Source organism: Vipera ursinii, assembly GCF_947247035.1.
Source record: "Vipera ursinii genome assembly, chromosome: 4".
NCBI lineage: Eukaryota > Metazoa > Chordata > Lepidosauria > Squamata > Viperidae > Vipera > Vipera ursinii.
The window spans coordinates 46,165,942-46,182,161 of record NC_139514.1 but is presented as its reverse complement, the minus strand read 5'-3'; the positions used below and the strand labels follow the sequence as shown (position 1 = coordinate 46,182,161).

At 34.0% G+C, this 16,220-nt stretch overlaps 1 protein-coding gene across 2 annotated transcripts in view; it reads right to left on the bottom strand.

The window, feature by feature from the left end:
• Positions 1–2,109: 2,109 nt before the first annotated feature.
• CXADR (CXADR cell adhesion molecule) overlaps positions 2,110–16,220 on the bottom strand; it is a 26,293-nt gene continuing 12,182 nt past the window's right edge. Inside the window, exons 2-8 of one of the 2 annotated variants that reach the window (XM_083361807.1) lie at positions 15,408–15,565; positions 14,270–14,468; positions 12,555–12,710; positions 11,455–11,577; positions 11,197–11,335; positions 9,438–9,624; positions 2,110–4,125 (exon numbers count right to left, since the gene is read on the bottom strand). In XM_083361807.1, coding sequence (XP_083217933.1) covers positions 4,084–4,125; positions 9,438–9,624; positions 11,197–11,335; positions 11,455–11,577; positions 12,555–12,710; positions 14,270–14,468; positions 15,408–15,565 — 1,004 coding nt within the window. In that variant the 3' untranslated portion in view covers positions 2,110–4,083. Of the gene's footprint in view, positions 4,126–4,179; positions 9,625–11,196; positions 11,336–11,454; positions 11,578–12,554; positions 12,711–14,269; positions 14,469–15,407; positions 15,566–16,220 lie in introns of those variants that run through there. The other variant, XM_083361806.1, reaches the window with a different exon arrangement.

Here is a 16,220-nt window from a genome sequence, read left to right as displayed (position 1 = left end):
AACTGATTGTATTATTTTCTTCTGTAACTTTCCCTCACCAACATCACAATTGAACTCATTTGTTTTTTCAGCAGTCATTGTATAGGATGGCATTATAAAAGAGAATGATAATTGTATTGTACAGTAGACTCAAAATGCTACATATCTACATTATTCTCAATTGTGGTTCCTTAACCCATGCAGATTACATTGCATGAGAGGACATTCCATGAGAGGTCTTTAAAAATTCATCAAACTAAAGCCTTTTGTTGAGATATTCAAATGAGTAATTCAATTATTTTTTCCCTTTCTCTAGAAACAGTTATAAATAAAACAATTCATATAGCTCTCTGTGGAAATCTCAATTTACAGCAGTTTTACTTGAGTGTAAATTTATTACACTGGATTTTTAAAACAATTAAATCTGTCCAATTTTAAAAATAATTTACAAAAGAAATTTGGTATCAACTGATAATAAAGTTTATATACAATATATGCACATTCATTTGAACCATGGATATAGTGTTTCTATATACAAAGACTGAATCATGTTATATTGGCTTGTTTCACCTATCTAATTAGGTCACACTAGTTTTGGCTTCATAGAATATTGTGAAATGGAATAGTATGGTTTCTGTAAATCCAATTATTACAATCTCTTCATGTTTGAACCCATTGAGGTCACTATGGGTTATTCCAGATGGCGCAAACCCAATGGTTGTCAGTCATTCCCAAATCTTGTGTAAGCCCCAGAAGTACCCACAAGTGACCCTTTGCCACTTCTGCCTTAATCTGGGGTTTTAACGGAGAACTGCATTGCTGGGAACTCACCCCCCTTCAGAAGGTGACATCCCGCTAGGGTGGAAACTTGGCCCTTCTGTCAGCCCTCAACAGACCCAGGATGACAAGGTACTCAGCAAGTGGCCCCTCTGAAGATTTTGCTCCCGGCAATGAAGTCAGTTATCTATCCCTCTGCTTCTTATTGGGAGTAACATCGTGTCTTTCTTCTGCTTCCTTGGTTCTGGCCATGGCAAAATATGTGGAGGTCTGGAATTTGCAGTTCTGTAGCAGAAATGTTTTCATATGTGCCTAAAATATTAAATTAGCCATTAAATTGTCAAAGAACAGCAAGTAGAAACTAATGATATATCTAGAATCAAAATCGAAAGGACTTAAGATACGTAAACTTGATAGTGAGACTACTTTGGAGGGGGGAAAAATGGAAAGTTTTGGTGAAGGAAAATATGGGATTGTTATGGAGTCAAAGCAGGGAAAACAGAAAGGACCAGAGAAGGGTACTTTCAACATAGTTGAATATAGACTATATTGGTGAAGAATAGTTGGAAATATAAAGCTTTGATGAAGAGAAACAAGTGCTTAGTTATTAATAGATTTTCAGCAAGAGATTATTAGCAGAGTGGAAATAGAATTGTTAAGAAAAAGTTGTTTTGGTAGTGTGAAGAGATTGGAAAAATAGTCGATAGTTGAATAGAAATGCAGTACTTACAGTAGGAAAACTAAACATCTTCCTACTGCAGTATTCATCCTATGTATTTGTACTTATTCCATGTTTGCTATTTTTATGGTGTTTTGATGTCTGTTGTTTTAAACCTTGTTGGTCACTTGCTATTATAATTGCAATTATTCTGACTGTTGCCGTTTGCTTCCTGGATTTGCCCTTCCTCAGGGCAGTTTTTATTGCAGTAATTTTTGTGGGTCTGATTGGGTTGATGCTTGGAAATCTATTAAATCAAGTAAACTGCACGTTTATCATACTGCAATGTCTGTTAGTCATATGGTGTTTAAAATTGTTATAATGGTTTCTTGGGCTACTTTAAGCATGTGTGGGTTCATTACTTTACACAAATAAGGCCATGCTGGAGTGCGCTTTGGAATGGATGTTACACTAAAGGTTTGGCTGGGTGATGATAAAAAAAATAAATTCAAGAATAATTATCAAGGAGAAGTGCATACAATTGCAAGGTTCAGGGTGGGGAGGTACGGGTAAATTCTCCCAGCAGGTTTCTATGTATGGGGAAAAGGGTGGGCTAAGACTGTTAAGGTGGTGCTACACTTGCTGATAAGCATTGTCCTGAGTTTACAAAATATGAGGGCAATTCGGAAATAAACCTCCATTTGGTAATCAATGACAGAGACTCGAGATACAGAACTTTTATTATACACATTAGAAAACTACGTTACATTACTTTTCGACATAATCGTCATTCCAATTGAGGCACTTGTCATAACGTCTTACAAGGTTTGAAATTCCTTGGTAGTAGTCACTAGGCGCCAAATCTGGGCTATTGGGGTGTGTGTGATTAAAAAAACATCCCAACGAAACTACTTCAAATGTTTTTGGGTACGTCTAGCGGTGCGCAAGCGACCATTATCATGAACCAACACCACATCAGAAGTGGTGCCATAGAAAATCCCACCAAACGTGAAGATGCCAAAGGAGTACTGCTAGTGAAGTTCATGGGAGTGTGGTTCGACCATCAATTCAGAAGTCTACTGTGAAACATTATGAAAACTCAGACGAGCCATAACATGCATCAGAGCATACTGACGTCCGGAGGTTTATTTCTAAATTGCCCTTGTACAATGTATAAAAACAAAACAATATTCTGTATGATGTGAAGTTTCACTGTGTATTAAAAAAATCAGATTTCACATAGAATGACAGCTAATATCTTGAACAATTGTGACTTTTAGCTTTATTAACTATGATCAAGATTTCCATGTTGTATCGTCAGTTCCCTTGATTGCCTATATATACATATACATATATATACATATACATACACACACACACACATTTCACATTATTCCTAAAAAAACCCTGCTTTTCATTTCTTGATTCAGAAGTTAAATTGTACCCTTAAGAATCATTTCTAAATAAAATTTAACTGCTTTATATTAAACTATTGTAGCTCACTTATTTTAGAAATTTATGCACGAAAAAACCAAAACCAATTTATGCATAAAAAACCAAAATCAATTATTTCCATATATAGACGGGATTTTTTCAGGATTTTGCGAATGGCATTAAATATTTCATAATAAATAATATAATTTAACATATTCTGCCAATTCCTCTTATAAGGAACCCCATTATGTATGTATAGTTGATTTTAAAACAAAGGGACTAAGCTAATAGGTGATTCTACCAAGGTCTACATTTAAAAGTAAAGAAAGATGAAGAATGTAAAATAAATAGGCTACGTAGTACACATTGATATTAAGTAGAAGATTTTTTTAAGTAATTCAGTTAAGATTTATTTTAAAATTTGGAACATAAACATATGACCCCCAGGTTCTCATCAATTTGCAGAACAGATTTTATTATCAAGAAATTACTTATCAATGTAGATTATGTATGGTTGATTATGAAATAGAACCACCATTTGTTTAATGGTTTGTGTAGAATTTTCAGATTTATATAGTCATGAAAATCTGCCTTGTTTTTATTATTTTATGGTTTTATGATTTTGTATTGTATATTAATTTTTTTTAATTGTGTTCAACTAAAAAATAAGACATACCTTTTAAAAAATCAGATCCATACGATTTAAAAAAGGATAAAAATATAATCTAAAACGCAGTGTTAAATCATACTGATTGGCCCTAAAGTACATTAGAAAATACATCTTTACTCAATTAATTTAAGTATTTGAATCAAAGCTGCCATTACTTATTATCTCCATTACATGTTAAATCAGCTGACTGTAAGAACAGTTCAACAATGAAACCAATCATCCATTTCCACTGATTGGTTGTATCCCAAGAAAGCGGGCAGCCATCTGTCAGGGGTGCTTTAATATGGATTAGTGCTCTAAGCAGGAGGTTTGATGGCTTAAATTGCTCCATTCAAGTAGATAATTGCATGATCTTCAATCAATTTCATTTCTCTTTTCATATTTTCACATTTTTCATGTCTGGGTTTCTTATAAAATTTTCAAGCAGTATATTTTTAAATATTTGGGAGACAAATATTACGTAATTTACTCTATCATTGTCTGCAGAATTAAAAAAGAATGATAAAACAGAATACTTCATTTCCTTCATAATGTAAAATTCATGATATATGACGTTTCTTCAACTTTATACCACTGTTATGTCACCCATCCTGCATGCGTTTTCGTACTACAACAGAGAAAACATTAATAATGAATAAATAAGTTTTAAAATTAAATTGTCTTTAAAAAAGAAAAAAGACTAACATATATACACCTTTCCTAGTTGAATGCTGATTGGTATAATACAACAGTGTTAATTTCCCACCCCTTGCAAAACAGGCAAAAAGAATTTTAATCTATTAAATCTGTTTTCAAATTGTTAGCCTGACATCTACATACTATATTTAATCAAATAATTAACAGAAAAAATAATAAACATATTATATAAATTATAAAAGTAATTAGAATTATTGATAGTAATAAAAGACAAAATTGAAATTCCAAAACCCTCTGTTAACATACTGTTATTGTAATTAACTTGTAGAAAATTTACCATGGCTTCAATCCCAAATCATCCCAAATATTAACCCTAATTGGTCCTGGATCCACATTTGTTTCTAAATTAGTTGCTGATTGATTGAATACAATAAGCCCAAACTCCACCGCCCCCAAAAAAACAGATTAGAACATTCCTCAATTAAATGTAATAAATCCATTTCCCACTCTCCTTCAAACCCCTTAAAAAAGACCTGTTTGCCAATTATCCACCCACAGAATTCTCTATCACATAAAAGCAGAGTTGAGCTTCCAGGTGTCTGAAGTTGATTCTGTTATTTCTAAGTCCATGTTTCTCTGAATATTTTCTATTGTCTGTGTTGTTTCTGAGTCCATGTTTAATACTTTGAAAACAAATTTCTTTTGTGGGTTTAAAATATTTAGAATTGATTGCTTCAGAATGTTTTCCAGAGTCTTTATGAATTCCATCAAATGTTAGAAAAAAATTCAGCTAAAGATTGCATGTTGCTAGGCCAGGGGTAGGTAACCTTGGCTCTTTTATGACTCGTGGACCTCAACTCCCAGAATTCCTGAGCCAGCCAACTCTGGGAGTTGAAGTCCACAAGTCATAAAAGAGCCAAGGTTTCCTACCCCTGTGCTAGGCTCTCTCTCTCCCCCCACGCCCCAAGGCTCCTCCTTCACTCTGTAATCTGATATGTTGTAGCTCAATGACATAGATAAATGAAACAGGGATGAAGAAAAAGAACAGAGGATATTTTCTATTTTTATCCAAAGGCTTTTTGCAGGTTAATAAATTGCAGATTCGCTGCAGTGAATAGTCAATAATATATAATTCAAATATAAACCTTTTTTTCCCCATGCATGTTTCCGTAAGGAAAAGCAAAAGTTGGTAAGAACAGCCAAATAAGGAGTAGAAAAAAAGATAGAATCCAGCAAGGAGTTGAAATAAATCAGCACTCAGCCAGCCAATTAACATTAAAAAAGAAAGAAAGCAAAGATTTAAAAAGTGAGATTAAAAGTTCCAGGCATGCTTAAAAAACATTCTGCTGGTAGGAAGAAATGTTGCTACTCCCATGAGGAGCTGCACCTTTCAAGATTCCCCCTCCTGGGTGGGTACACAGCTATCCAAAAATCATCCTGAGTCATTCCTAAGTGACCCCATTCAAATCCTGGGGACAAGACTGCCAAATAACCAGCTCTGGCAGCAAATCTTTCAAAAGCAACCTTTTCTCTCCTAAATATTAAATCTTTCACCAGGTTGTTAAAGTTCCAATGGCTGGAGTATGTGTTTATTTATTAAAGAGGAAAGTATGGTTTTTCAAGAAAAAAAATGCAGTTGTGCTTGCTGAAAGTACAAAATGCAGAGTCCATACAGATAACAGTTGATATATTCACAATAATATAACTCCATATACATTATGGGCCATTTTTTCCATTAGTGCTGATGTAATAGTTTACATAACACTACTAAATAAGATAACTGCTCACTCATTCCTTTTTTAATCCAATCCAGTAATTTAAGATAAAATTAGATATGTTAATGAGACCTTAATATAAAATTGCTTAGATGAAAAACAATTTATAGCTTTTGCTCTAGAAAAGCCATTTTATCTTTGCATATTCTAACTCACAATAATTTTTAACAAAAATTTAGAAAAAAAATCCACATAGAAGCGGGTTCATCACAAAACCCAAAACTTGTAATGGTGCCTCATAAATGTTACGTGTTCCATTTACTGTGTTAACATTTTGAACCATATGTTCATAATGCATATTCAAATCCTTTGATATTTTTTTCTGAAAGCATGGGAACGTGTGTAAAGAAATCCTTCTTGTATTCTTATAATTGTCACACCTTTTTAAAAACATCAATGTACAAACATAATTTTAAAAAACGAAAATTCACGAGTTTGACACTAGACTGAGTAGGTTTGTTGAAATTAGTCCCCTGATTTCAGCAAGTCAACTTTAAACATTATAGTTAGGTTTAATCCAATATAAATTTAAGGAGAAGCTGCCTTCTTACTGGACATTTGATTTTTATTACTATCTTACTATTCTATTTTAAAAAGCAAGAAGCAGAGGTTATAGTAACAGTAATTCAGTAATCTGGTACAGTGGAAGCTGTATGAGTAAGATTAAACCCCATAAAGGAATTATAAAAACAGTAAAGGCAGAAATTCTGAAATACAAAATTATTTAGTGGCATAACCAGCATTTGGCACAAAATATTAAACAATAAAGGAAATGGCAGTATTTTGTCAAAAACTGCTTTTCTTAACGGTGCAGACAGAAATCTTGTAGGAGAAATATGATATACAATCAATGTAAAGTTTATTGAACGCACATTTAAGGCAGACATAAACATTTCATATCTAACAGTATCAAGTAACCTAAAAGATCTTGATATCTGAAGACTAATACTTCATTTCAGTATCTAAACTTAGCAATAATACACTGTGCACTTCAAAAATTGTTTATTATCTAATTCAATATATCATATTATCAGATCAGGCCCACTTAAAAAACATGAAAATTATTTGTACTACTGTGTTGCATTACAAGTAGAAATAAAAATTCTTACATTAAAATTAGTAACAGAGAAACATTTTACTACAGTTAAGAGTAACACATTACAGGTAGTTCTTGTTTTATGACCATTCAATTACTATGGTGCTGAAAAGATGAGTTTAAGACCATGAGCTCATTGCAACACTCCTACAATCATGGATTAAAATTCAGGCCCTCGGCAATACCAATCTATTTCACCCTAATCTGTTACTTTTTGACCATCCTACACAATGGCAACTTTGGCAGCAGGGTAGGGGCTAAAGTAGAAGCCCTGAATCTTCAGCAGTCTCAGGCAGCTATCACCGCCCACAAACCTCTATTTCAGCCCCAGCACTTTCTAATCTTCCCCAAATTTCATGAGAATGGGTGCACTATTTGAAGAATGGCAAAAGTCCCATTCTTAAGATACTTCAGACACCTCATTCTGCAAATCGTGTGTGCCATTTCTTCTCCAAGCCACATATCCCATCCTAGTGACTCTTTAAAATCTTCTGGTCTTCCCCAGATCTTGCAAGAATGGATGTACTGTTTGGAGAAGGAATGGCTTACCAGTGCTGCTTCGCAGGGTGGCCAAAAGGACACAGGATCAGGAAGAAATAGGCAGATGAGGAAAGATGCACTGCCCTGCAGTGATAACTGCTTGGCTTGGTGAGATAGCTGAGGCTTCTCAGGATGCAGCCCCATTGTGTCACACTAGTGGACTGGGGTGGGGAAGTTGAGGATTCCAGCACCTTTGTACAACACTGCAGCTGTCCCCAACTTGCATGCAGCCTGCACCAGGCCTCCTGTTCTGTACATGAGACTCTTGTCTGCTTAACAACCCATAATTCAGGATTGCTGAGATTTCGGTCACTAAGTGATATCACGTGACATATCGTTTTATGGCTGCATTACTTAGCAACTGAAATTCTGATCCCAACTGTGGTTGTTAAGAGGTTACTGCGATAAAAGTTTAAATATTTATTCTTGATATCTTAATTTTTTCAATTATTCATGTATTCATGTATTGGAACCACTAGTTCAAAAAAAAATATCAAATGTAAATATTTAAACTTCTCTTGCAGTAAATTTTTGAAATTATTCAAATGTATGAAAAGCATGAGAGCCAATCTGCTGAAGTGGTTAAGGCATCAGGCTAGAAACTGAGAGACAGTGAGTTCTAGTTCTACCTTAAGCATTAAGGTAGAGCATAAAGCATAAAGCTAGCTGGTGATCTTGGGCTAGTCACTTTTTCTCAGCCCTGGGAAGGAGTCAATGGCTTTCTAAAAAACCTTGTCAAGAAAACTGCAGGGGCTTGTTCAGGCAGGCTCCAAGAATTGGACATGATTGAATGATAAAAAGAAAGAGAAGCAAACTAATAAATTCATTGGGAGCAATTTCCTAATAAGAATTTATAACCTATCACATATACATATAAACTACCCGCTTAAGCTGATATTCACATTTTGGTATTCCAGTTTTTTTTATTGGTATTAAAAGCAGCAGAGGAATATAAATAGATGAAGTAATAAAAAAGTACTAAACATTAACAATGAGGATATTAATATAGTGGGGATGCCCTCACCAGCTCTTGGGTTACAGAAAATTTTACTACCAAAAATGTAATTGTCCCAGTATATTTTATAAATTAAACGTAAGTATTCTGGTCCCATATATAAAAACTATTTGCACAAATCTTTATAAAAAGCAAGGAAATTCAAAATGGCAAGTACAGCTTGTAAAATGTCATTAATTATTGAATTCAGGTTTAATTTCACTATCAGATATGTAGTTAGCATGCTGACTAAATCCATTCAACATTACATATCTAGAAAGGAGAAGTTTGTCCGCATAGAACAAGCAAAACCCTGTAAGACTGGAGAGAGCAAGAACGAGAAAAAGGGAGAAAAAGCGTGTGAGAGGACATAAAATTGGTAAATACAAAAAAACTTTGCATTACCATAACTAACAATGCATTTTAAATATTCAAAGCTTTTGAGACAAGTACTCCAAAATCAAAATTACAAGAATCAAGTCCCTATTTTCAGATTTGTGAACACAAAAACTATTGTTGTAACAGTTGTCATATGAACAAATACAAAATGCTTCATATCGTACAATCTACTATATCTAATAGATCAAAAATTCATATTTCAATATTTAGGAACCTCTACAAATGAGGATGTTTTTTTTTACCGTCAACTTCTTTCAACGCAAGCAGTCAAACTTAATAAAAATCTTGTGAGCTAAGCACATATCTGGATGCTCAAGAGCGTATTTAAATGTGTAGAACTGAAAGGAACTAATCATCCGTGGGGTAATGAACCGGTGAAACGTCAAATTAACGTCATGTTATACTATGGAACCATCTTTGCTTTGTGCTGGAATCATCACAGGAATAGCTCCCATTCTACTTAGATTAGGTGCAGCTACCTTTGGTGGATCAAAGTACTGGTTCTGGGAGGGAGTACGTTCAAAGTCTTCACTCGGCACTTTATTGTATTGAGTTTTGGTAAAACCATCCATGTTAGACGGAGACATTGAGCCCAAGGATGATCGATTACTCCCTATATAGCTGCGGGCTGTTGAGGCACGACTCTTTGGAGGAGGGACATCCTCTCTAAAAAGGAAACATATTTAAGAATTCACTTAAGAACCTTTAGAAACGCTAAACACCCATCAGTGCTATTTGTTTAATGAAGAGTACTAACGCTGCCATAATAGCAGACAACTTGTTTTCTCTGTCACAGTGTTTCTAAAACTTGGCAACTTTAAGATGAGTGAACTTTAACTTCCATAATTCCCTAGCCACTGATTTATTCTATCCTTTTTTTTTTAGATTTTTTCTGTCAAATACGTAACATAAACTATTTTTTCTCATCTATTCTAAGCTATATTCCTTGAGCCTAAAAAAAACTGTAAATAAACAAACATATGGCAATTTAAGATGCATTTTATTTATTGATTGATTGATTGATTGATTGATGGGATTTATATCCCGCCCTATCTCCCGAAGGACTCAGGGCGGCTATTTTATTTATTTACTAATAATTTATTTGTTTAATTTATATGCAACCCACTACCCTGACAATTTAAGAAAATTATTGTCTCCCAAGTTGCAGTTTCACTGTCAAAAGGGGTGGGGAAATCAAGGGCAGGGAATAAAGGAAATGAAGAAAAGGGGAAAAATATAATTTCTTTAAGAACAGAACTAATATATATTGTTATATTTTTTATTTTAAAACATTTTTATATACAAAATTGTACATCATTCCCTTTTCTTGCTCTACTAAGAATAACAATTTATGACGTTTGTTGTTTTAGCCAACAAAATGGCTTTGAAGAACTGCTTTTCAATGCTAGGGCAAATATCAGTATCTATTCAGTATTTTATTGGCTTATGAAGCCAGAGTGTGCTTATTAGGTTTTCTGGCTGATATTGTTTCACCAAAACAAATACAAACATTTATCGACTACTGCATCTAAAATGTGTCAACTTTTTTGGTTGATTATTCTTTTAGATTTTTTTTAATTTAGAATAATATATCTATTAGAGCCTTGGTGGAGCAGTGGGCTGATGCCTCCTTACGTAACACCAGCTGCCTGCAATTAGTGCAGATTCGAGTCCCACCAGGCTCAAGGTTGACTCAGCCTTCCATCCTTCCGAGGTAGGTAAAATGAGGACCCAGATTGTTGGGGGCAGTTAAGCTGACTTTGTAATAATGCCGCTTGGGGTGTGTGTGAAAGCCCTAATAAGCAGGCATATACATAGAATGAAGGCTACTGCTAAGCTTGTAAGCCGCCCTGAGTCTTCGGAGAAGGGCGGGATATAAATGGAATTAAAATAAATAAAATAAATAAATTATTATTGCTACTAAATTTCTTTATATTGAAATACACTCAATAGTTTCTACCTTTTAATCAGGTTTAATTTTTCACACATTCTAACATTTATTTTGTCATTTATAAAACAAATAAAATCTTGCTAGCCCCATTACAATATTTTTCCACTTTGTTTTATAAACTTGTAAGCACAACAAAACATATGAAACCATTTTTCAAGCAAGATTTTCCAGACACTTCCACTGTTATTTAGTTGCTATTTTTGCAGGTAAATCAGTATCTTCTAGAAGTTAACATTTTTAGAAATGAAATTTTGAAGTAATATTCAGAGTTAATCAAAATGCTGCACCTGATATCATGATGTACTTCTTTTTCATATTTTGTGTCTCTTCGTTTCTTATAGTAACAGAAGATGAAAAAGGCCATTAAGGCGAGTGCCAGAAGAGTCCCTATAACTGCTCCAGCAATAATACCAGCTCTATCTATAGCTAAAATACAAAAAACAAATTATGAGAGGTAGCAGAAATTAATTTTTGCATTTTAATGACAAATGTTTAGCTAATATCTATTTTTATTACTTCACTGTTGCCTGTTGACTAATACTTACGGGGTGTAATAGTCAGTATGAGAGAACATTCATCTCTGCCGACTTTATTGTAAGCCAAACATGTGTAGGTACCAGAATAAGTCTGAGAGGCATTTTTCACAAATAAGTCACCTGTACTTTCATCTGTAAATATTTAAGGTATTTGTTAGATTTTCTTGCAACAATCTACAGAATAAAAAACAATAATATTATTTCATGTATTTTATTACTTAAACATACCTTATTTTATTGATCTAAGTCTACTGCTAATACTGAGTATTAGTATTATTTTGGGAATGAGGATAGATAAAAGCCCTTCTACTAATGCCTGTGCATATAAGCATTTCTACAGATGAACACTTTGTCTACTGTGATCAGAGTAGTTACTAATTAATCAAAAATCATATACATTTTAAGAGAGAGAAAAGATTTCTGATGCAAAAACTAAAAGACTGTTATCCCTTTACAAAATTATTAGTAATGTGTGAATTTTTCAAACAAGAAAATTCCTCATACATGTTAAGTTCATTCAATGCATTACTTTTGAGATTCCTAGAGCAACCATGTCTTTTGCAAGGCTACTCCTCCCTGTCCAAACATGCTGAGGTAAGTCTAGAATGGATAAGTACTACCGAGAAGACTTCATGAAATATTATAATTACCTCAAGAGACTTAGAGAATTAGCTCCATTTAAAGTTTTTTAAAAAATCTAAAGATTCTTACGCAAGGAGCTGAAGCAAAGCAACTTATTAAAGATGGCAGATTCCAAACTGTGTTTTTGGCTGGCTTCCATTTAGGAACAAAACAAATATTCTATCCTGAACATTAACCCTTCCAAAAGGATATGGACAACAGTAAGCAGTGGAGAACAATGCCATAGTTCTATTTCCTTCAGCAAATTTTAGTCTATTTTCCCTTTTCAACTAGCTTTAAGAACTTAAAAGTCTGATGATATACCACCGAGAAATATTTTGGACAATTACATGGTTAAATAAAATAAACAAAATGTTTTTTCCTTTTACCTCAAAGTTTTATCTAAAATTAATTTAGCATTTGTAGACAGTAAAGGTACACGCAATAGTCCTGTCCATGAAAAATACATTAATAACATGAAAGCATACTTGGTAATGCTGTTGCTGGAAGTTCTTGGGAACCAGTTGTTTTTTTCCAGGAGTAAACTATGATGGGAGAACCTTCTTTGGATTTACATTTCAAAGTAAGATCACTTCCAATCTCCTGTGATCCCTCAATGTGGCATTTAGTTTTCATCGGTTTTTCTAACAAATAAATATTCTAATGTAAGCTTTAATGACGATGTAGTTAATTGGCATTTGCTTGTATACCCAGGAGTATTTTGTATGCTCAGGAGATTTTAGCAGGCTATTGAACAGTAGTGATTTAATTCCATTTACCCACCAGTATGAGACCAAATCCAGAACTATATCACATATTTGTATATTAACCCTAAAACCATAACCTTTTCTGGGTTCACAATAATCCTGTTACCTGCCTCCTTAGCTCAAACATATATTTTCCTGGACTATTATGTTAATCTGCGAGCCAAGGAAAAATTTCCCATTTTAGGAGATAACCTATAATCCTGCTGAAATACCTTGTCACTTCAGATCGTAACAGCTGACCATTCCAAGCTGCTACTATTCTACAAGCCTTTGATCTGCAATATCACAGTAAATTATATTATAGATATATAATTTCTAATTATATGAATTACCATGATGATAGTATATCAGAACCAGTGGGTATTGGCTTAGGTTAAATTAGATCACGATTTAAACTCCCTTGGTCATGGAAACCAACTGGCTGATTTTAGACTAGTTATTCTCTTGTCAGTGGTTCTCAATATTTTCTTCACCATGGACCCCTTTAAATACCTTTTGTGGCCACAGACCACCAAGACTTAACTCAAAATTTAAAGCAGTAGATTGCATCAAGCCTCTGCAGACCCCCTGTGACATCACAGCCCCCCAGTTCGCAGACCACTTTTCTAGGATAAACTTAAAGAGTGTACTTTGTATGTCAATTTGAACTACTAGAGTAAATGCATGAAATAATGAATATATTAGAATAATGAATGACAATCTTAATAAGTGGAAGACCAACAAGTTACAAATTGAAACATATTAATTCCTCATTTTCACTTTTTAGTTCTATGTACTAGTTCTCTTCTGTGAGTTTATTTTTAATTGATCCAACCTAGTGCTTTTATTCTGAAACAAGTATGTTCTCAAATATACTGCTTAGCTACAAAACTTAGAATCTGAAGAGACATCACAAATCTTTTAGGGGAAAATTTTAAAGTTAAACATAGTTTCATCTTAATAGATCAAACTATATTTCTACTAAAAACAAAAAACAGAAATTTCAAGCAGCATAATTAAGTAAAATAGCTGCTTGGTAGGAAAGATTGGGATATGCATAACTCTGTTATATGTAACATAATTCAGAGAATTTTGCTACAAAATAAAATATTGTAGTATGAGCAGTATGACAGATGCCAATCGTAAATTTATATTATGTAGCACAACAAAAGTATCATTTGCATTGCATATGTATCATCGTGCCTCATTTTTCCTGGTTTTAATTTCCCAAGGTCATGGGAACATAATTCAAAAGATTTGAATTTTAAAAGGTAACACATTGAAATTTATGAGAATTTAAAAAACAAATATGCTAATTTTAAAAGAAAAACAACCAAACTATTGCTGAGTAACAATGCATTTTATTTTTACATTACACTGCACTTCCTATGTATTAAATATTCATATTTAATATTCAAACAGAGCTATACAAAAAAGGCTAACCATAAATACCTTACCAAGTACTGTCAACTGGACTCTGTGAGTTTGAATACTAGGAAGTTTCTTCACTTTACATTGGTATAAGCCAGCATCTTCTGGTTTTAAATTTAAGATATCAATGCTTGCATTTCCAGATGCTGGATTTTGCTTAGCAAACTGTACTCGTCCCACCATACGATACGTATCATAAACTTTGCCTACATTATATACAATAACCTGAATGGGGGGAAAAGAAAAGGTTAAGTTACAGTGGTGTTTAAAAGTTTGTGAACTCTTTTGAATTTCCCACATTTCTGCATAAATATGGCCTAAAACACGATCTGTTCGCCACACAAGTTCTAAAATTAGATAAAGAGTGCCCTGTCAAAAATATACTTGTTAATTAGTGATTGAAGATTGCAGATTGGTCCAAAGGTACAAATTTCTGGGTGAGCAAAAATATGTGAATATCTAGGATTATCAATTCATTTGAAGGAAAAATGTCAAGCGTTTTAATCAATAAAAGATTTCAGCGATGAGCATGGGAGGTCCTACATAATTTAAAGAACAAAGTAATTCTGTATATTCACTATCAAAGTCTGATCCGCTTAACAGGGTGGCATCTCCACAAGACTTGCATCATGCTTGGTATCCAACTGAGAGCAAATCCAAGTGATTTTATCTGCTAGATGCCCGGAGAATTCCTCCACATGGTCCTGCAGGCTGACTTTGGGGCCACCCTTTCCAATGAGAATCCAGATAACTCTAAATAGAGCCACTGTTTAGGTGGCATTCAGTGGATGCAATAATGGCACAGAAGTATTGACACTTCGCCACTCTTTCTGCCATAAGGTAAACCTTAACAGTGGCCTTAACATGTGTTTAGCCAAATTCACTGTTTCCTTCCAATGGCACTCTAGAGTCTCTTGAACCTTTTCAGCTTATTATGTTTTTGACTCATTTAATTGGGTTTTCTTTACCTACTTTTAGGACTTGTGTGGAGAACAGAACACATTTTAAGCCACTGTATGTCTTAGCAATAAATAATCTTCTCAATATACTTCTCTAAAGTGCCCTAGAAAAGGATACAGTATTCTCATTAAGAATTTAACTTACAACGCATACACAGACTAAATTCAAAATAAGTATTATATCCACGCAATGTCTTCTACTTACTGTCTCTTCCCCTTTTGGTGGCAAAAGAGTCCATTCAATTTCAACTGTGCCTTCATCTGGTGGAGTGAGAGTATATGTGCACAGCAGTGTAACTTTATCTCCTTGAGCTTTTGTGATTGAGCTCTGTTCTGTCGTTATTGTTATACCTTCAGTTAGATCTAGGTAAGGTATTGTGAAATCAAGTATATTAGATTCAATATCTTAAAAGTTAAAGACAACATCTTAAAAAATACACGTATCATTGAAACATTTTCATAGTTATCTTTAGGTAACTAGAGGAATCAATTAACTTTATAATTCTCATTTGCACATTATTTATTTAATCCCATTTATATCCCGCCCTTATGCTCAAAAGGACTATGTATTTTTATAGAAGACTATTATGAGTGAGCAAGCGCAAGAGAGAGGGAGGGACAGTGGGTGGGTGAATTAAGGTGGATCATGTTGGGCACCACAATATTCAAACTCGCAAAGCCACTCAGTCTTTTTCAGGTGAAACCAAAGCCTATTATGCCACATCCAGACTCCCACATGATCAGATATCTGTGACATCATTTAGGTAGTCAGGGCTGAAGATATAAAGTTGAGTATAATCAGCACATTGATGATACCTCATTCCAAATTATCAAATGACCTTACTGAGCACCTCACACGGATGTTAAGCAAGAAGCAAGAATCCAGTCTGTGGAACCCTACAAAGCAGAGGGCATAGGCTGGACCTCCTCTCAACACTGACTGGAACCAACCACAGAGAAAGGAAGAGAATCAACCAGGGTGGATAACAATTGATTTTTTTAAAAAAATAAAAAAAAT